General features: G+C 39.5%; 1 protein-coding gene across 3 annotated transcripts in view; it reads left to right on the forward strand.

Moving 5' to 3' along the window:
* The window catches only part of TPR (translocated promoter region, nuclear basket protein), a 44,773-nt gene that overhangs the window by 19,828 nt on the left and 4,798 nt on the right, over positions 1 to 20,147 (forward strand). Inside the window, exons 27-48 of one of the 3 annotated variants that reach the window (XM_048058997.2) lie at positions 61 to 208; positions 566 to 703; positions 1,414 to 1,545; positions 1,867 to 1,997; positions 2,339 to 2,549; positions 4,395 to 4,541; positions 4,940 to 5,138; positions 5,738 to 5,943; positions 6,652 to 6,713; positions 7,681 to 7,889; positions 8,200 to 8,472; positions 9,259 to 9,407; positions 10,226 to 10,309; positions 11,554 to 11,754; positions 13,089 to 13,220; positions 13,724 to 13,814; positions 14,294 to 14,478; positions 15,318 to 15,386; positions 16,479 to 16,573; positions 17,208 to 17,314; positions 19,206 to 19,301; positions 19,934 to 20,090. In XM_048058997.2, the coding sequence (XP_047914954.2) occupies positions 61 to 208; positions 566 to 703; positions 1,414 to 1,545; positions 1,867 to 1,997; positions 2,339 to 2,549; positions 4,395 to 4,541; positions 4,940 to 5,138; positions 5,738 to 5,943; positions 6,652 to 6,713; positions 7,681 to 7,889; positions 8,200 to 8,472; positions 9,259 to 9,407; positions 10,226 to 10,309; positions 11,554 to 11,754; positions 13,089 to 13,220; positions 13,724 to 13,814; positions 14,294 to 14,478; positions 15,318 to 15,386; positions 16,479 to 16,573; positions 17,208 to 17,314; positions 19,206 to 19,301; positions 19,934 to 20,090 (3,222 nt within the window). The remainder of the gene's footprint in view (positions 1 to 60; positions 209 to 565; positions 704 to 1,413; positions 1,546 to 1,866; positions 1,998 to 2,338; positions 2,550 to 4,394; positions 4,542 to 4,939; positions 5,139 to 5,737; positions 5,944 to 6,651; positions 6,714 to 7,680; positions 7,890 to 8,199; positions 8,473 to 9,258; positions 9,408 to 10,225; positions 10,310 to 11,553; positions 11,755 to 13,088; positions 13,221 to 13,723; positions 13,815 to 14,293; positions 14,479 to 15,317; positions 15,387 to 16,478; positions 16,574 to 17,207; positions 17,315 to 19,205; positions 19,302 to 19,933; positions 20,091 to 20,147) is intronic. The other 2 variants (XM_048058998.2, XM_048059000.2) reach the window with 2 other exon arrangements.

Here is a 20,147-nt window from a genome sequence, read left to right on the forward strand (position 1 = left end):
TTAAAATGCTTTGTCTTGCATTTTCATTGACATAATGCTTTGTTCATTTTCTTACTGCAGATTTATACGTCGAGAAAAGGAGATAGCAGAAACTAGATTTGAGGTGGCACAGGTGGAGAGTTTACGTTATCGTCAGAGAGTGGAACACCTTGAAAGGGAACTCCAGGAACTACAAGACAGTCTCAATGCTGAGAGAGAGAAGGTGCAGGTATGGTTGGATATTATTGCTTATGATTTCAGTAAGTAGAGGGCTGTTCTCTGTGTTCTACTTTCTCTCATTTGCTGCCTTTGCTGAGCTGGGGTTGGTGTATAGCCAAATGGAGGGTCTTGTTCTGGGTCCTGTGAAGCAGTATGGCAATCCCAAAAACACATAAATAGGGAAAATAAAGATCTTTTCTCTTGAGTTTTTCCCCTGTCCGTTTTTGTTAGTGATACTTACTTGTTTTGAACGTGTGTGACACAAGGAATGCCACCATAGCTATGTAAGACAGTGTTATGCCAGATCCCAGTAAGTATGTAAACATACGCACGCAAGGCAAATGAGTAAGTTCAATCTTTTTAAAAGGTAACAGCAAAAACCATTGCACAGCATGAAGAATTAATGAAAAAAACAGAGACCATGAACGTACTGATAGAAACCAACAAGATGCTAAGAGAAGAGAAGGAGAGGCTAGAACAAGAGCTACAACAAATGCAAGCAAAGGTTAGTACTGTGTTTCACTTGTTTCCATGTATTCAAGTCAGACAGTTAATGTCTGGATATATCATTGCTAGTTATTTAAACTGGGGTTATTCCTTTACATCATACACAAATGAGGAAATGTTCCATTGAGAATTTTATAAGACGCTGCTTCACCTAGAGTATTGGAAAGTCAGAAGTTCAGTTCCGTTTAAATGGAAGAGAAAATCAGCATTTTTTACTGGCTAAAGTTATAACAACAATATCGACAGGTAAATGAAAAATGGCACAGAAATAGATACAAAGCAGTCCATAGCCTTATTAAGAATTTAAAAGGGAGATACTTGCCTCTTCCCATTTCTGCATACCAGTTGCTTTGATAGAATCCAGTGCAGCGTTGCTTGACTTCTAATACATAATTGATAATCTGTTTCCTACAGCAAGGTACAAAGTGAGAATCTTGAGATTGTGAAGGTGTGTTTATAATTTTTTCCCTGTAGGCTTGTACCCCGCTTTTGCTCCTTGTTGGTTTCCCTGTGCACAGTTGGCTACTGAAGGGCAGTGAGTGGGAGAAGAAGCTATATCATGACTTCTTGAGGGTGGTTTTGTGCTGGGTTTCGGTTTTTTTGATCTCTCCGTCCGTCTTACCACCATTATTCAAGGCCTACCGTATTCCATTTTCTTCAGTCTTAAAAGATCCAGATAGTTTAATCCCCAACTATCCTTTTTTTCAGGTACGCAAGCTTGAGGCAGACATTCTACCTCTACAGGAGTCTAATGCTGAATTGAGTGAGAAAAGTGGAATGTTGCAGGCAGAGAAAAAGTTGTTGGAAGAAGATGTCAAACGCTGGAAAGCCCGGACACAGGTGGGAAATGCATCTTTTAAAACAAGGTGTTCTGGGGGAAGGACAGGATGGGGAGAATAAGTTATCAACCCTTGGGAAAAAAAAAAGTTCTAAAAGCTCTTTTAAAACAAAAAATGTAAGCTATATTGCAAAAAGTGGTCAAAAACGAGGAAATGTATTTGCATAAGCAATGCTTTTTAATTCAGTTTTAAAATAGGCTATTCTAGTTCATTGGCAGTCCAAGTCAAAATACAAAAGCAGCAATGCTAATTAAAAACGAATTTATATGTGTAACTGTGTAATCATCTTCTGAAAATGCAAAATGTTTTGTCAACCTTTCAGCATTTATTGAGTCAACAGAAGGACACTGATCTTGAAGAATATCGCAAGCTACTTTCAGAGAAGGAGGCAAACACCAAGCGTATACAACAAATGAGTGAAGAAACGGGCAGGCTTAAAGCAGAAATAGCCAGGTATGGTACTTAATCAAATTAGTAAAAACTTCTGTGCAAAACCTCATTTTGTGCAAAGCTTCGTTTATAATGAAGCGCCGATTGGAAATTTACTTTCTTAACTATCTCAATGTAGCTGTTTCATATTCTTACTGTAACTTGATAATATGCAAATGAAACATGAATTGTTTTGAAGTTCTCTCTTAACTGAACATGAATGTGCATTATCCGTTTGTACTGCGAAGTCCTAGAGAACACAGTTCACTACAGATGATACACATGCTATTACATAAATAAGCAGTATTGAAATGTATTGTTTCAAATATCTCATTTGCATCTCCTTCCAATCTTTTGCTATTTAGAACGAATGCGTCCTTGACTACAAGCCAGAATCTTGTTCAGAACCTGAAGGAGGAAGTAACTAAAATAAGAACAGAGAAGGACACCTTGCAGAAAGAACTGGATGCTAAAGTGGCTGACATACAAGAAAAAGTGAAAACTATAACACAGGTCAAGAAAATTGGGCGCAGATATAAAACTCAGTATGAGGAGCTGAAAGCACAGCATGATAAGGTAGATAAACTTCTTGTTTGCTTGCAAAGAAATTCATCTAGAGTTAAGTATAATCTGGCTAATGATTTTCACATTCCCTTAGTATAACACTACAGGAACACTTATCTGCAAAGACAAAAGTAGAAAATTACGTCATTTATTCTGCTGTAGGCTCAGAAACTGCCACAAATCATAAGCTGTATATCATTTAATAATTAGCAGCATTGTTAATAGAACATTGGAGTTCATTAAAATACCTGTGTTTTCATAGAATTGTAGGATGGTTTGGGTTGGAGAGGATCTTAAAGATCATCTGGTTCCAACCCCCTGCCATGGGCAGGGATACCTTCCACCAGACCAGGTTGCTCAAAGCCCCATCCAGCCTGGTGTCAAACACTTCAAGGGATGTGGCATCCACAGCTTCTCTGGGCAGCCTGTGCCAGTGCCTCACCACCCTCTGAGTGAAGAATTTCCTCCTTATATCTAATGCAAATATACCCTCGTTTAGTTTAAAGCCATTACTCATTGTCCTTTCACTACGCTCCCTGACAATGAGTCCCTCCGCAGCTTTCCTGTAGGGCCCCCTTTACGTATTAGAAGTTCAGCTGTAAGGTTTCCCTGGAGCCTTCTCTTCTCCAGGCTGAACAACCCCAACTCCCTCAGCCTGTCTTTGTAGGAGAGGTGCTCCAGCCCCTGGATCATCTCTGTGGCCCTCCTCTGGATTCGTTCTAATACTTCCATGTCCTTTTTCAGTTGAGGGCCCCAGGGATGAACACAGTGCTCCAGGTGGGGTCTGACGAGAGCAGAGCTCTGTGCCCTGCTGGCCTTGCTGCTTTTGGCGCAGCCCAGCATGCGGTTGGCTTTCTGGGCTGAAAAAGCATGTTGCCAGCTTATGTCAAGTTTCTTGTCCACCAGCACCCCCAGGTCCTTCTCCTCAGGGCTGCTCTCAGTCCATTCTTCGTCCAGCCTGTACGTGTGCTTAGGATTGCCCTAGAGCAAATGCAGGACCTTGCACTTGGCCTTGTGGAAGCTCGTGAGGTTCGCACAGGCCCACCTCTCAAGGCTGTCATAGAATCATAGAACAGTTTGGGTTGGAAAGGACCTCAAAGGTTCCACCCCCCCCACCATAGGCAGGGACACCACCCACTAGTTAGGTTGCTCAGGGCATCATCTAACCTGGTCTTGAACACCTCAAGGGATGAGGCATCCACAGCCTCTCTGGGCAACCTGTTCAGTGCCTCACCAACCTCTGAGTGAAGGTCCAGGTCCCTCTGCATGGCGTTGCTTCCCTCCAGCATGTCAACCGCACCACACAGCTTGGTGCCATTGGCAGACTGGCTGGGGGTGTGCTCAATCTCACTGTCCTCATCACCGACAAAAATGTTAAACAGTACTGGTCCCAGTGACCCCTGAGGAACACCTGTCGTCACTGGTCTCCACCTGGACACTGAGCCATTGACCACAACTCTGAGTGTGACCATCCAGATGACTCCTTGCCTGCTGTGTGGTCCATCCTCTCCAATATAGAGACAGGAATGTCATGGGGGCATGGGGACAGTGTCAAATGCTTTGTACAAGTCCAGGCAGATGATGACAGTTGCTTTTCCCCTAACCACCAGTGCTGTAACCCCATTGTGGAAGGCCACCAGATTTGACAGGCGCAATCTGCCCTTAGTGAAGCCATGTTGGCTGTCACCAGTCACCTCCTTATTCTCTGCCTTGGCAGAGTTTCCAGGAGGATCTGCTCCATGAGCATGTTTTGCCCAGAACTTAACTGATTCGTTTGCATGCAGAAGCAGCTTGTGAAAGCAATAACATTCTAATTGGATAGTACCCTTTAGCCTTATACCACTTGACATATTTCAGATGGTTGCCGAAGCAGCAACTCAGTCTTTGGTAGAACAACAAGAAGAACAAGTTTCTGCCCAGGAAGTACAAGAGCTGAAAGACTCTCTCAGCCAAGCTGAAGGGAAGACAAAGTCTTTGGAGAATCAGGTTGAAAGTTTACAAAAGGTAAGATCAGAGTGAGCAATTTCAAAGCACTGTGTTCTACTGGAATCTTAAATAAGTAACTGAAGACTATGAGGCTGTTATTGTGTGTGTTTGTGTGTACACATACATCTGTGTGTACACAAACGTGAAACGACCAAGCTATGCGTCTGTCTTGCCAGGAAAGATGGACCTTAAACCTGGTTTAAATCCTGTGTCTAGTGTCTCTCATTGTTTCTTGGACTAAGTAAGTGCGGAAAAAAAATGCTCTTCTCTCAGCTATTGCATTCAGAGAGGACTGGACTCTTTTTGTTGTTGTTGATTAAAAGTTTTTTATACAATGGCCAGCTAATAATAGGACTGTGGAGCATGTTAGACTGTATGTGCTGGAGTAGCTCATTGTGGCCAATCTTTCTCTATAGAGTATATCAGAAAAGGAAACTGAAGCTAGAAATCTTCAGGAGCAGATATCACAGCTGCAATCAGAACTTGCTCGTTTCCATCAAGATCTGCAAGAGAAGGCTACACAGGAAGAACAGCTTAGGCAGCAGATCACTGAGAAGGAAGAGAAAACTAGGAAAACCTTGCTTGCAGCCAAGCAGAAAATTGCACAGTTAGCTGGTATTGTATTTTTTTGATGTTCTTAAAGTGTCATCTTTTGTTTGTTGTTTTTGTTTGTTTTTTAATTATTCCTGTGGAAAGTATTTAGACAGAATTCCTAAAATATTTTCTTGACTGGATGTTACAGAATCTTTCTAAAAATGAGAAATTTAAATTCCTTAGGGAGATGATACAAGTGAACAACTAGCTGTACGTTGGGGGAATTAAAATTTTGCCGTAGTTTGGCCAGCCATTTTTTTGGCAGTCTGGTTGATTAGACTGACTACTTTGGTAATTCTTCCCTCCTTTCCTACCTTTCTATAATGTACAGGTGCAAAACATACCAATTCTATTTTTAATTGATGTTGAGAGGAACAGTGGTGGAAGAACTTGCTGGAAACATCTTGGCATTCTATAACTGCTCATTTTTTTATTTGTCGGATATATTTGTTGTCTATTTTGTGTTTATTTTTACTTAATTGGCTTTAAGATCTCTTTCTAAAGCTTAACGTTTTTGGGATTTCAAAATACTTCGGTAACCTTTTAAAACTGACAGACATCCAGTATGCAGAGTAGGCAGTTTTACAGTGGCAAGACTGGATTCTTTCCTATTCAATTAGGTACAAAAGAACAGCTAACGAAAGAAAATGAAGAGTGGAAGCAAAAGAGCAGTTCATTAGAAGAGCAGAAGACTGAACTGGAAGTGCGGATGAGTGCACTCAAGTCACAGTATGAAGGTCGAATCTGCCGTCTTGAAAGAGAGCTTAGAGAGCAGCAAGAGCGACACCATGAACAGCGAGATGAGCCACCAGAATCTACAAATAAGGTACAAAATCCTTCTAGAAAGCTGTGTGAGAGGAAATAAACTGCTTTTATGTTCCATGACCGAACTACAACAACAGCTCTTAGTACTAGCACCATTGGTTTGTTTTTTATCTATATAGTAATTAATTTCTTGGGAATATTTATATGAAGGTGTTTTTTCTAAACATCCTAAATAACAGATGGAAATTCTTGTTAATAAATAAATCAAATTAAAAAAACATCAATGACCCAACAAACTGTACGCTCTTCAAGTTCTGCTATCCCCAGATTACTTGCTTTGAAAATATGTAAGGTGGCTTTAGTAAAGATGCAGAACTTAATTTAAAACCTTTTTTTTCTTTCCAGTCAAAATACCCAGTGTTAGCAAGCATACAGTTGCATTGTTCACCGTGAACCAGCCAATAAACTGCACTGTTTTCTATTTTTCTATTTTCATACATCTGTTCAGCAGGTTTTGACATTACTGGATGTCTCAATAGCTTCAAAAAATATCTGAAAAGATCTGAGAAATTACTGAATTGGTTGATATATTTGGTATGACTGGTTTGATTTATTTTGGAAAACTTGCAGTAATCACAAAATCTGACTAGGTATGCTAACTAATGTTATCAATGTTTAGTGAAGAGATCTGTCAGCTGAAGTGTTTCACCAAGTCACTCAGTCTGTTTCATATTTACATGGCATGATACTTTTACATCTTACATTGTAGGTCCCAGAACAGCAGAGGCAGATCTCACTCAAGTCTACTCCAGCTTCAGGTGAAAGAGGAATGTGAGTTAAAGGGTTTGGGGATTTTGCAGTTTCTGTATTTGGGAATTTTTGGTTTTGTCTTCATCTATTTGCTCTTCTTTTTAGTAAACTACTGATTTTCACAAATTTTCTTTAGCAACTTGAGAGATGCTGGTTGAGACATGATGTTCCTCCTGATTTCTCAGACCCATTTAATCAATAAAGAAAAAAAAAATATTTAATCAATAAATTGATTGATTTAATCAATCCTGTCAGGTGTTGAATTGTCATATTAACCACCAGGAACATGATTTTTGGGGAATATAAAATATTTTTAAAGTGTTTTTAGACTTCAAGAATCTTTAAGTAGTACAGTTGATTATTACCTTTCCCCTGTTGAGTGAGGGGATCTTCCTTGTGCAAAGAGCTCAGGCTTGAGAAATGCACTAAATAGATGGCAACTAACAGATAAAATTGTCAAATGAAAAAGCAACCAACCTCTAAAATGGAGATTATTACTGTATTACTAAGTTTAGAGAACCAGTTCCCTTTTAATTTTTATAACAGCATTCATTTAAACCAAGGCTGTGATGTTTAAAAATGCCATTTTAAAATTTGGCTGATCTTTGTCTCAACCAAGACTTTATGTTGCTCTGTATTGAGTGAGCCAGTTAGTTTTAGTTTAAGATACATTACTAACTATACGAAAGACCCAGCACAGCTTATGTTATGAGCTATGCACTGCTCCTTTTGATCTGCTTACGGTTTTGTAGTTGATTAACCTTGAAGAAATCTGTCAAACCTTTAAGCTGGACAAAATGCTGCTAATGGTATAGTGGGTCACTTTTTTTAAACTATTAGCAAATTTTGGAAGACATATCATTATGTCTTTGCAGGTTTTTAAATTCAAAACCTTTAAAAATGACTATGGTTATGATAATGTATTTAAACTTGATATTTTAAAATCTGCTTTTAAATGTGTGCTACCATCATGAATCCTGTCTTTCAGTGCTAGCACTTCAGATCCACCAACAGCGAATATTAAGCCAACACCAGTTGTGTCAACTCCGAGTAAAGTGACTGCTGCAGCAATAGCTGGGAATAAGTCTACTCCAAGAGCTAGTATCCGTCCAATGGTTACTCCTGCTACAGTCACTAATCCTACCACTACTCCAACTGCCACAGTTATGCCTACAACACAGGTGGAGACTCAGGAAGGTGAGCATTTTAGGGTAGTACAGGGTTCTACAGTAAACATAAATGGTACTTTTCCCTTGAAATCTCATTAATTATTAGTTTAAAGATACTTGAAGGTACTTTCATTGTCCCTGCATCTCTTTAAATACTGTCCTTTTTAAGGCAACAGAAATGTTCATAAGTTCTCAATTCCTGAAGACAGGTGTGAGAAGCAATGTTAACTGAATCTAGGAAACATTGAGTTTGACTGTTCAGGGCATTCTGAAGTGGAGAATGTGAACTGTGCTAGATAATACGAAGTCAGTTGAATGTGCTACTGTTTGCCTTTCAGCTATGCAATCAGAAGGACCCGTGGAGCACGTTCCTGTCTTTGGAAGCACTAGTGGGTCTGTGCGTTCCACCAGCCCTAATGTTCAGACATCTCTCTCTCAGCCCATCTTGACTGTTCAGCAGCAGACTCAAGCGACTGCTTTTGTGCAGCCCACTCAGCAAAGTCATCCTCAGATTGAGCCCGCTAATCAGGAGCCATCCCCTACCATTGTAGAAGTTGTACAGAGCTCTCAAATAGAGAGGCCCTCCACTTCTACAGCAGTGTTTGGCACAGGTTGGTTTCATTTTATAGGCCTACCTTTTTGAATCATTGATTTTAAGTAGCTCTACTGTCAAAACAGGCCTAGCTTCAGAAAAAGAATTTGCTTGTGATTTTTTTTCCTCTTAGTTTACTGCAAATTTTACAAATTTTTACAAGTAGGCTCCTTTCTTGAACATTCCAAAATGCTACTCCTGAAATTCTGATGTCACCACATTCCTTAAAGATAAAAATTCATGTATTTATCTATCCAGAGTGGTGTTGGGGTTTAACACATTAAACCCTTCTGCTCCTGTTTCCACCATGCTGTTGGAGCAAGGTTAATTTTAGGAGTCATTAGTAAACTATGTAAGCTGGAATATGAAATATAGAGAACACTAATGCTACTCAGTGTGGCGCGTTGTGTGTCTGTTTGCTGCACACAGTGTAGAATTTGGTTTAGAATACATATTTCACAAAACAGACTTCTGTAAACTGCTTTTTTTATTTTCCAGGCTGATACTCTGTTAACTCTTAGGTGCCCTTGTCAGAAGCAAAAATGTTGGAAAAAGTATTTTAACTATAATCCTGAGAATCTTATATTGGGGTTCAATTAGGGAGTGAATATGGATCCAAAAACATAAGGCTTGTAACCACAGAGGCTGATATTTTCACGATGTAGGAGACAGCAAAATGAAATTGATTCTGTTATCATTCAGTGCAGAAAAAGAGGTGGTCTTCCAGAGTAAAATACCAAACCTTTTGATTTTCTGCTTCCTACATTTGTAGTTCTCCTTCAAGTAACTGAGAGGTTCTTCTAAGTTTCAGCTACCCCGAGTTCTTCTCTGTCTAAACGTCCACGAGAGGAAGAGGAGGATAACACTGTGGAAAACTCTGAACAAATTTCGGAGGAGACAGTGGATGTACCTCTTCCAAAGAAAATGAGAAACATGCAGAGAGTTGGTCCTGAGGTTTGTAGGAACATAAAATGCTACTACTTAATCTGCCACTTTGGTTGATTTTAATGGGAAGAGGAAGTGTGTTACTTCAAAGCAAGTCATTTAATTTTTGACATGACTCTTTCTTCTGTCAAAAAAGAAAGCAAGTACGTTTGGGTATCATAAAAGGCAGAGGTTGTTGCGGTTGCAATGGCAGATTCAAATCTTGGCTGTAGTGTGTATGGAGAGAGGAGGCCATATTCTAGCATTGAAGAGGAAGAATTTAGAATATTTTTAAATGTGGTCTAGAAGGTCATTATCTACAGTCATTCTGCCAAGGAAGCAAAGACGAGAAGTTTCATGGAAAAGCTTAGAGAAGATGCATGTGAAATACTGCGTGAGGGAGTCGGGATATCCTGGAAAAATGGATTGAACTTGAGATACCTCACAGCAGACAACTCATGAAAAATATTAAGGAAGACAAAGGCACTTCATTAACTGTGTAGGAAACAGATGTTGCATAATGTAGAAGGGCAAGATTGTAAGAAGATTATCACTGAATTTGCTCAGAGGATGAAGACGGAGTGGGAGACTTCAAGGTTTCTTTCCTGGTTCTGAAAAGTTTTAGAGATGTAGAAGAGAATAGGTCCGGTAGACTGGAATGGGAAAACTGTATTTCTTCAGGTGCTAGATAAAAACAGAGCTAAAGGAGAACAATAAGCGTTATCCATTATCTTTGTGGGAAAAGATAAACTTTATATAAAATAATAATAATGATCTCTGCTATGTTAAAGAATCAAACTTTAGGATTAATGATGTGTTTTAAATGAGAAAAATATATGGTCTTTCAGGAGGAAGTGACAGCAGAAGAGAGCACCGATGGTGAGGTAGAAGCTCAAACATACAATCAAGACTCACAGGACTCAATTGGAGAAGTAAGCATATTTGAAAAGAAGAAAGTTATAATTTCAGCAAAAATAAGCTTTTTTTTTTCAAACAATGTTTTTGAAAGAAATTTCAAATCAGGTCTTGCAGATTTTCAATAGAAAGCAGTTAAAACCATTTTAAGTTTAAACTTCCTACGTTCAAGGATAGATATTAAATTTTTATTGCACTCAGCATATACCTATATAAGTAGCTGTGGGAATGTTAATGGAGCTTTGCAATTTTGAATGTAATTTAATGTGGTTTAGAAATCCGAGTATCTTTATACCAATTCGATGTTGTGAAACTGAGACGTAGAGATTAAATGTGTCACAGTCTTAAAACAGAATTTGAATTTTCATTTCTTCATTTACTCCTTTGCTTTCTGGCTTTAATTTTAGAGAAAGATTTCGCAAATCCTTGAGCAAGCTTAGCGTTAGATGGGTCACGGTGTGTTAAACAACAAACAAAAATACTAAAATAAAAGCAACTTAAAATGCACGTTGTAGCAGAGTTAGCAAAGCCAAATACGAGTGAAAAACGTGTATTTAATCTCCTTTCTCTTCAGAAACATGTACAAATTATGGTAATTTTCTAACTTAGAAAAGCCTCATATAGAGTTGTAGAATCTATTTCATATAAGTAGTAGTGGATATTGAGTCTTTAGTGAGGCATTTTCCCTCAATAACCTTTATATATTTAGATGTTTATCCCCCCACTAAGTCCTGGCTGTGTGCCGTCTGTTCCACAAGTATCTTTAAACTTTCTTTAAAAGTTCTAGTACTTGATGTGCTTATTTTAAATTCTGCTGCTTTACAGCAGAATTTGCAATATTATAGTGACACATTGTTTGGAAAATAGCAAAATCTAGTTACCTTACCTGAACCAGAAGTCCTGAATGCTACAAAAAGTATATGTTAGAGTCCTAATTTCTCTTTCATTTTTTGAGAGGCTTTTTTTCCTTGATGCATTTTTTTTTTAATAGCATTTCTGGTCATTTTTGTCAGATTCAGTTCAACTGTTTTGAACATACATTTGTGCTGAATGAAAAGAGAACAATTTGATAACTCTGGCTATCATGCGAGTTGCTTTACTGTTCCTCCAGACTGAAAGAACTCTAAAACAGCAGCTCAGAGTTGATGCTCAGAAGAGAAATGGTTATTCCTTGATCCTGGGGAGACTTTTAGTTGTCTGTATTTGATTGTCATATGCTACATTTTGTTTTCTTTTTATTATTTGCTTTTATCTTTTACAGGGTGTTACACAGGGAGAGTACACTCCCATGGAGGATAGTGAAGAAACTTCTCAGTCTATCCCAATAGATCTTGGACCTCTTCAGTCAGATCAACAAAATACTTCTTCATCTCAGGATGGTCAGTCCAAGAGAGATGATGTAATTGTGATTGACAGTGATGATGAAGATGATGATGATGAAGAAAATGAAGGCGAGCAGGAAGTATGTATACCATAGAATAACTTTATTTATTTAATATTTATTTATTTGCTGTACTTATATTTGATGAAAGATAAAATTGTAAAGCTCATCTTGCACAATCAGTATAATTAAGAACATCCTTTTGGCTGTATAAGTATTGTCTGGACTTCTGTAGCCTGGACTTAGTGTCTCAAAGACACTTGCTAATTCCACTTGATTTTTTGAAGTTGTAAAATTCCACAATGCCTCTGAGTTCCAAAATGAGATCCCACCCCCGCCCTGCCCTTAGCCAAGCCAGCCTCATGCCCTCTTTGCTTCACTTCAGACACATGGGAATTGCCTGCTCCTGCATTGCTTACAGGTGGCTAGCATTTGTGGACCTCAGCGGATCTCACTAACTAGTTCCTTGAGCAATCTACAGTCTGCTCTCCCCAAATCCAGGGTAGTAGCTTTGCTGATAGTTTTTCTTGAATCACCAAAGGATTTTAAATTCAACCATTTCATGATTGCTGTGGCTAAGGCAGCCACCAATCATCACTTCACCCACAAGATCATCTCTATTCACAAACAACAGATTGAGGTAGGCAGCTTTCATAGTTGGCTCCTTGAGTCCCTCTGTCAAATTTATCTTCAGTGTGCTTTAGGAATTTCCTGGCCCTGTTGATGTCTGCTCTATGATAATCCCAGTTAATATCTGGGAAGTTGAAATAACTTGTAAGGACAAGGGCAACTGATTTAAAGATTTTCCCTAATACCTTTTATTGATGTCATCGTGACTGGGTCATCTATAGCAGACACCCATCATCTGCTCTATTAGCTTTCCCCCTAATCCTGACCAGTGGATCTCAACCATGTCATCCCCAACTACAAATACTGTACAGTCCAACCCATTCCATAGAGTGCTGCTCCTCCACCTCACCTGCCCTGTCTGTCTCTCCTGAAGTGTCTGTAACTGTCCATCACGGTATACCAGCCACAGGACTCTTCCCACCAAGTCTTTTTTCCCCTCCAAGTTGAGTCTGTTTTGCTTGTGACTGTAATCAGTAAGTGAACTTCCTGTCTTTGTCTTGCTCCTTGAGCTTTTCTATCTTATTTTGTGCCTCTCTCCTGTTGAAGAGAGGGAGTGAGAGAGCAGCTGGGCAGGTATATGGCAGCCAGCTGAGGTCAGCCTACAACAGCAATTGAAAAATACATACATCCACTCTACGAACAATGAACACTAAATATCTTCAGAAGGAGTTCCACAAACAAAGGGGGTCTCTGTACCATGAAGTGAAGCTTACCGCTGGACTACGTGAAGTGTTTCTGCTGCTCTTTCAGTGTTTCCCTAAGGGATTTTGACGGTACTATTGCAGGATTATGAAGATGAGGAAGAGGAAGATGAGGATGATGATGAAGACACAGGAATGGGGGATGAAGGTGATGATAGTAATGAAGGAACTGGTAGTGCTGATGGGAATGATGGGTACGAAGCAGATGATGCTGAGGTGAGATTTGTGCCTTTTTATAGTCTGCTAAATTACTTGGAAGAAATTGGTGGTGTAATGCATTTGGAAATATTTGAATACTTGAAAGTCATTTATCCCAGAAAATTGAGGTTGCTAGGAGGTGTAGTAATTTCTGTTATAACTGAACTTTTCACAAGAAAAATCAACTTTCAATGTGTAAGACAGAATGAAAATGCAAAGTGTAAGAGCCAGCATCAAAAAATGTGGGTGCCAAGTTAGTGAGGCAGTTTCTTCAAAAGCTGGATATTTCATTGTCTGTTATTAAATGATGATGACCATGTTGTTCACATTTTTGTATGCACAGATATTCAAAAATTTTGAAATTTCGTACAGTTGCATACATGTACGTAACTTCATAGGTATTTACAGGAATATTTTAAGATTTCATATATGTGACTTTTTTTACTTTCTGAATGCTTATATATTCTTTTTACAGCCAGAGGGTGTTTGGTGCTAGATCACATTATGTTTGTTGGTTTTAGGGTGCTGATGGTACAGATCCTGGAACAGAAACTGAGGAGAGCCTGGGAGGAGGTGAAAGCAACCAGAGGGCAGCAGATTCTCAAAATAGTGGTATGGTTGATTCATGTTTATTCAAAATCTGTCTGTAAAGGGGAAAATGTAGAAATCGTTTTGCATGTGTTAAAAATTGCTCTTACGGATGTACGGCAAAGTGCTAATGACCATTTTAACCTGAAATGTAGATTCCGTTGAAATGTTCGCTTCCAGATACATTCTACATTCCTTTGATAACCCTGCAGCCTCTGGTTGCTGTGGAAACTGCTGTGGATGGCTCAGGAGATTAATCCCCTCAATCTGAATCAGTGTTTGAATAGTCAATAGCTTGTTTTGGTGCTAGTGTTGGCTTAGCTGGCACAAGTCCCCTTTCAAAGGATTTGAAGTAACAGTATTGTGCTGTCCCCACTTCTGCAAGAGTAAAAAAAGTCCATTTTAATGTGGTAACAGAATTTGAAGATCTACCTTAATTTTTTTCTCAATTAAAAATATTTGGAGGGCATAAATTTACTGCTCCATATTTCCGTATGTTTTAGGTGAGGGGAGTACAAGTGCTGCGGAGTCCACTTTTCCTCATGAAAGTTCAAGAGAACAGCAACCATCATCTGCCTCAGAGAGACAGGCCCCTCGACCCCCACAGTCACCACGCAGACCACCACATCCATTGCCTCCACGATTAACTATTCATGCTCCTCCTCAAGAACTGGGTCCTCCAGTACAGGTATAAAATAGCCCTAGCAGTTCAGAAGAACTGTATGATTTCTTCTAAATGAAGTCTAAGTATTCTGCATATTGTAAAAATAGATCACATCTATTTAGCATCCTGAAAATGGAAGCTGATCAAAATGACTTAGAATGTCTCATTCTACAGATTATCACTGGAGAGGGAACATTGAAAGCGGTAAAGCACTTGTATCTTGAAATGATTATACCAATGTTATTTATTAATGCGGGCTGATATTTCCACTATTTAAAAAAAACTGTTCTTAAACACCTTGTAACTCAGACTAGTAGGGATTTTTATTAGTCTCTGCCCCAATGCAGACCGGGAAAAGGAAAGTTGCTATTCGTTTTCTAAGCTAAACCTTTCAACAAGAGTATCTGACTGATGATTATGTTTTGACATAGACCTATAGATTTTGTAAATGAAAATGTCACAACCTGAATTTTGCAAAAAAATAAAAATAAAAATAATCTAACTATGGAACTGTACTTTACCATTAACTTGTTCTGTGGCTCAGGGCCATGAAATTTCTGTGCGGAAATTTTTTGTCCTCAGTAGAAAGTAAAATAAAATAGTAATGTTGCTTACCCAGGATTTAAATGTACATGCTTCTCTTTCATGGTTAGGCCAGGCAGCATATGTGAGCTGTTGGGTATCTGCTGCCACGATCTATTCTTTAAAAAGGTATGATGGTGTACTGAGCAGTGTTCTATACTGAAATACAATTGTTATGCTCTTACTTATGTAGCCACTGTACTTGGCTCTGATTGAACAACTCTGTGCTGTTAGAATTCCAGGGAAGCATTCACAGTAAGTTTTTTCTCTTTACTATAAAGAGAATCCAGATGACTCGAAGACAGTCAGTGGGACGTGGACTTCAGCTAACTCCTGGTATAGGTGGGATGGTAAGTGTATGAAAGTCTACTACTACTAACCTTTTTGGGGGAATTCATAACTCTTAGACATCTTCAGGGAAAAAAAATGTAGCTACTGGGGTCAGGAGTGAGATGGATTCTTGCAAGTAATATCTCAGCGCTGTTAGTTTATATATTAATTATGGAATACATGTACTAGAAAAGTTTGGTTGAGAAAAAAGGTGTTGAACTGATTTTGTCCATGTCAGATTTAATTACTTGCTTTTAGAATCAGTCTTAAGTGGATATATTATTTGAAAAGTGTTTTCAGCCTCATACTAAAGGAGCAATGCTAATTCACGTATGACTTCTGACTGTCTCTTTCAACTAATTTTGACCCCTTTATCTAATTTCAACCATATTTGACAGAACAAATACAAGTTCTTTGAGGGTGGGGAGAAATTGACTGTGATGAAAAAGTATACTTTCTGCGATCAAAGGCATCAGCTCAGTATATTTTTATTCTGCTTGCATTGCATGTACCTGGCATTCAATTTCTGCTTGGAACTGGCCTAACCACCTGTTTTTTCGCCTAGACAATAATTGAGCATATGGAAGGGAGCTTGGGTATTTCAGAAAGGTTTGAAAAGATACGGACAAGGAGATGAAGAGAACGCTTCATGGATTGGGAACGGATGAGGGAAGAGGGAGTGGAGGTGTCTGGCTTTGTAGGTAGTGTAGGAACAAAAGATACAAATTGATTCACATTGTGAAAAATCCCATAATCCAGGTATATTAACTAAGGCACATAATTCCTATGTATTTATGAATGAGTCACCTCAGGATTCCTTTGTAGTCGACACTTTGGCAGGGTTTTCTCTTGAAGCAGATGTCTACAAATCCTTTAAATGTTGGGTGTCATGGATATGTGGTGGGTTTTTTTTGTGTGTGTGTGTCACTTGTAAGGGCAACCTATATAAGCGGCCCAGATTTAGATGTCTGAAGTGACATAAAACTTGTGTTACAGTTAAATCTGTCTTTGTTTTGCTCAACAATGTGGGAAAAAGCAAACAAACCCTTAACTTGGCTTGGTAGGAACTGGAAGTACATTGTAGGCTCTCATATCAGTCTCTTTTTTTCCAGCAGCAGCATTTCTTTGATGATGAGGACAGAACAGTTCCAAGCACACCAACTCTAGTAGTTCCACATCGTACAGATGGGTTTGCTGAAGCAATTCAGTAAGTAGATGTAAAAAAATGAGTAGAATTATGACATATATTTTTTCCTCTTGTCGTTGAAATGAAAATAAATTCAAGCAAAATGAATTTCTAATGGGAGTAACATGCTGTGATGTATACAAGATGACTAATCTCATCTTGATTAAGTAAACATTGAAGCATGTATTATGAAACTTAACAGCAAATTAGGAGGCAGGTCACCTCCAATATTTGTTTCCCTCAGCCCCCATACTAATATTCTAACAATTAGTAACAAATGGTGGATAATTTTGTGTTACATGTGCTACTGACCAGTAAAAGTAGCACAAGTTCACCTCCATTTTTGGATTTGGGATGGTTCTGCACATGTCTACTAATCCACTTAAAATTGTGAGGATTCATCACATGAATAAGGAAATAATATTCTGTTCAGGACTCTTTTACTGCTTTTTATTGCTTTTGGATGCAGTCCAGATAAGTTTGAGAAACTAATCACTATTGAATTAGTAGTAGTTTAGCTTTCTTTTGATGATTACTATTAATTCATTTTGTCTCACGCATAAGTTGTTCTCTTGTTTTGTTTAGAAAATTCTTTTTTTTTCCTGATCATTGGAAGTTGCAGAATTCTTTTAAATTAAAATCTTTATTTTCATAGTTCCCCTCAGGTAGCTGGAGTTCCTCGATTCAGATTTGGACCCCCTGAAGATATGCCACAAACTAGTTCAAGTCACTCTGACCTTGGTCAGCTTGCATCACAAGGAGGTAAATAATTTCTATACTTCTTCCTCCATGGTTGTTTGAGTTTAAAAAAAAAAAAAAAGTTCAGCCATTTAAAATGCAATTCTCCTCTGGGTGCATGTGGAATGTGGGAACCTCTGACTCCTAAATAATTGTCAGCAGAAAGATTAATGGTAAAATGAAAAGGTGTTTCCTTCAAGATGCTAGACTTCTATTTTTATTATGGTTTAAAAAGTAGAATACTTCTGTGGCTGAGAGACAGGCTTGTGAACTGAAGAAACATAGCTGCAGTTTTACGCAGGACAAATTGCCTGCTGGTCACCAGACACTTATTTTAACGAGAACTGAAATATTGCAGGACTGGCTTTTTACTGTACTTTTCCTGTTGACATAAGCATTTTTTTTTCAGTAAAATCACATAATCAGAATATCCTGAGTTGGAGGGGACCCACAAGGGTAATTGAGTCTAACTCCTGGCTCCACACAGGACCACCCAAAAACCAGACACTGTGTCTGAGAGCGTTGTCCAAATGCTTCTTGAGCTCCAGCAGCTCGGTTCCCAGACTCTGGAACTGGGGAACCTGTTCCAATGCCCAAACACCTCTGGGTGCAGAACCTTTCCCTAACACCCGGCCTGACCCTCCCCTGTCCCAGCCCCATGCCGTTCCCTCGGGTCCTGTCACTGTCCCCAGAGAGCAGAGCTCAGTGCCTGCCCCTCTGCTCCCCTTGTGAGGGAGCTGCAGGCCGCCATCAGGCCTGCCCTCAGCCTGCTCTGCTCTGGGCTGTAAAAAACAAATGACCTTACTACTCCTCAGATGTCTTGCCCTCTAGACCCTTCATCATCTTTGCAGCCCTCCTGTGGATATTCTAACGGTTTCAGGTCATTCTGATGTTGTGGTGCCCAAAGCTGCACCCAGTGCTCAAACTGAGGCTGTACCAGTGCAGGGCAGAGGGGTTGATTCCTTCCCTTGACCAGCTGGCGGTGCCATGCCTGAGGCACCCCAGCATGCAACTGGACCTTCCGACTGCCAGGGCGCACTTGACATGTATTCAGCTTGGTGTCAACCAGAACCCCCTTCCCTTTCTGCAGGGCTGCTCTCCAGCTTCTTGTCCCACAGTCTGTACCTACCCAGGGTTGCCTCAGCCCCAGTGCAGAAGCCAGCACTTGTTCTTGTTAAATGTCATATGGTTGGTGATTGCCCAGTCTCCTAATTTGTCAAGATCTTTTTGCAAGATCTCTCCACCCTCAGCAGCTCCTCCAAATTTAATATCATCTGTAAACTTAATTTGGATGCAGGACTTGAATACATACTGACCGTTTTTTTAAAACCATTAGAGAACTGGCACTAAAATGGAGCCCTGCAGAACCCCACTAGTGACTGTCTGCCAGCCTGATGCAACTCCACTTACTATAACTCTTTGAGCCTGACCTGTCAGCCAGTTGTTTGCCCATCATATTATGTATTTGTCTAGCTGTTTGCTGGATGTTTTGTCCAGAAGGATATAAATAATAGGGGAAATCAGCAAATGCAAAGAAATCTTTGAGATATATTCTTACTTGTTGAGAGATGGCCAGGCAGTCTGTATTGTCTTTACTATTGTCCTGACTCAGTTTCTTTCCCCTGCATCCCTGTTAGCATGGAACAATATGCTATTGTTTGAAGAAAGCTGACAGCAAAATAATGGTGTAAGGGAAAAGACTAAATCAAAATTAGTAGTAGTATTTTCATCAAGCTTATACCTTTCAAGAAATTGTAATTAGTTATGACAGTAAGTCAAAACCATCTGTAATAACAAAAATCTCCATTCTTAAGAACCTATCACTGGATTCTGTCAGGTGTACAGAGAGAAGAAAGCAGTTAATCTGTTCTTTATCTGGCTATATAAGTTGTCATTACAACTTTGTGTATTGCAGGTTTAGGAATGTATGAAACCCCACTCTTCCTTGCTCACGAGGAAGAATCAGGTGGTCGTAGCGTTCCAACAACACCTTTACAAGTAGCAGCACCAGGTAAGTGGCAGGAAATTGGCAAGCTGAAGTAAAGGTTAGAAATTTCAGTTTTCCAGAAGGAAATTACCATAGAATCGTAGAATGGCTTGGGTTGGAAGGGACCCTAAAGATCATCTTGTTCCAACCCCCTGCCACGGGCAGGGATGCCACCACTAGATCAGGCTGCCCAGGGCCTCGTCCAGCCTGGCCTTGAACACCTCCAGGGATGGGGCATCCACAGCCTCTCTGGGCAACCTGTTCCAGTGCCTCAGCACCCTCAGAGTGAAGAATTTCCTCCTAACACCTCATCTAAATCTGCCCTTTTAGTTTAAAACCATTCCCACTTGTCCTATCATCTGAGTAAGCAAAAAGTCACCCTCCATCTTTCTTATAAGCCCCATTTAAGTATTGAAAAGCTCCAGTAAGGTCACCTGGAGCTTTCTCTTTTCCAGGCCAAACAGCCCCATCTCTCTCAGACTTTCTTGCTAGGAGAGGTGCTCCAGCCTCTGATCATTTTTGTGGGAATTATAATTAGTTATATACTGTCAGGAGCATTTCAGTAGCTCTATTCTTTATGGGCTTAAGATTTCCATAGATTTTCTTTAGGAAGTTGAAGCTAACTCTGTGTTTACTGAACTACCTTTCCTGTACAGTTACAGTTTTTACTGAAAGTACCTCAGCTGATGCTTCAGAGCATGCTTCTCAGTCTGTTCCAATGGTTACAACATCTACTGGCAATCTGTCCACCACTACAGAGGCTGGAGCTGGTGATGATGGGGATGAAGTTTTTGCAGAGGCAGAATCTGAAGGGTAAGCTGTACCTTCATTGTTTGACTTGAATTCATATTAGTTTTAATTCTAACGATC

The sequence above is a fragment of the Anser cygnoides genome, chromosome 8 (genome assembly GCF_040182565.1).
Source record: "Anser cygnoides isolate HZ-2024a breed goose chromosome 8, Taihu_goose_T2T_genome, whole genome shotgun sequence".
In the NCBI taxonomy this organism is placed as follows: domain Eukaryota; kingdom Metazoa; phylum Chordata; class Aves; order Anseriformes; family Anatidae; genus Anser; species Anser cygnoides.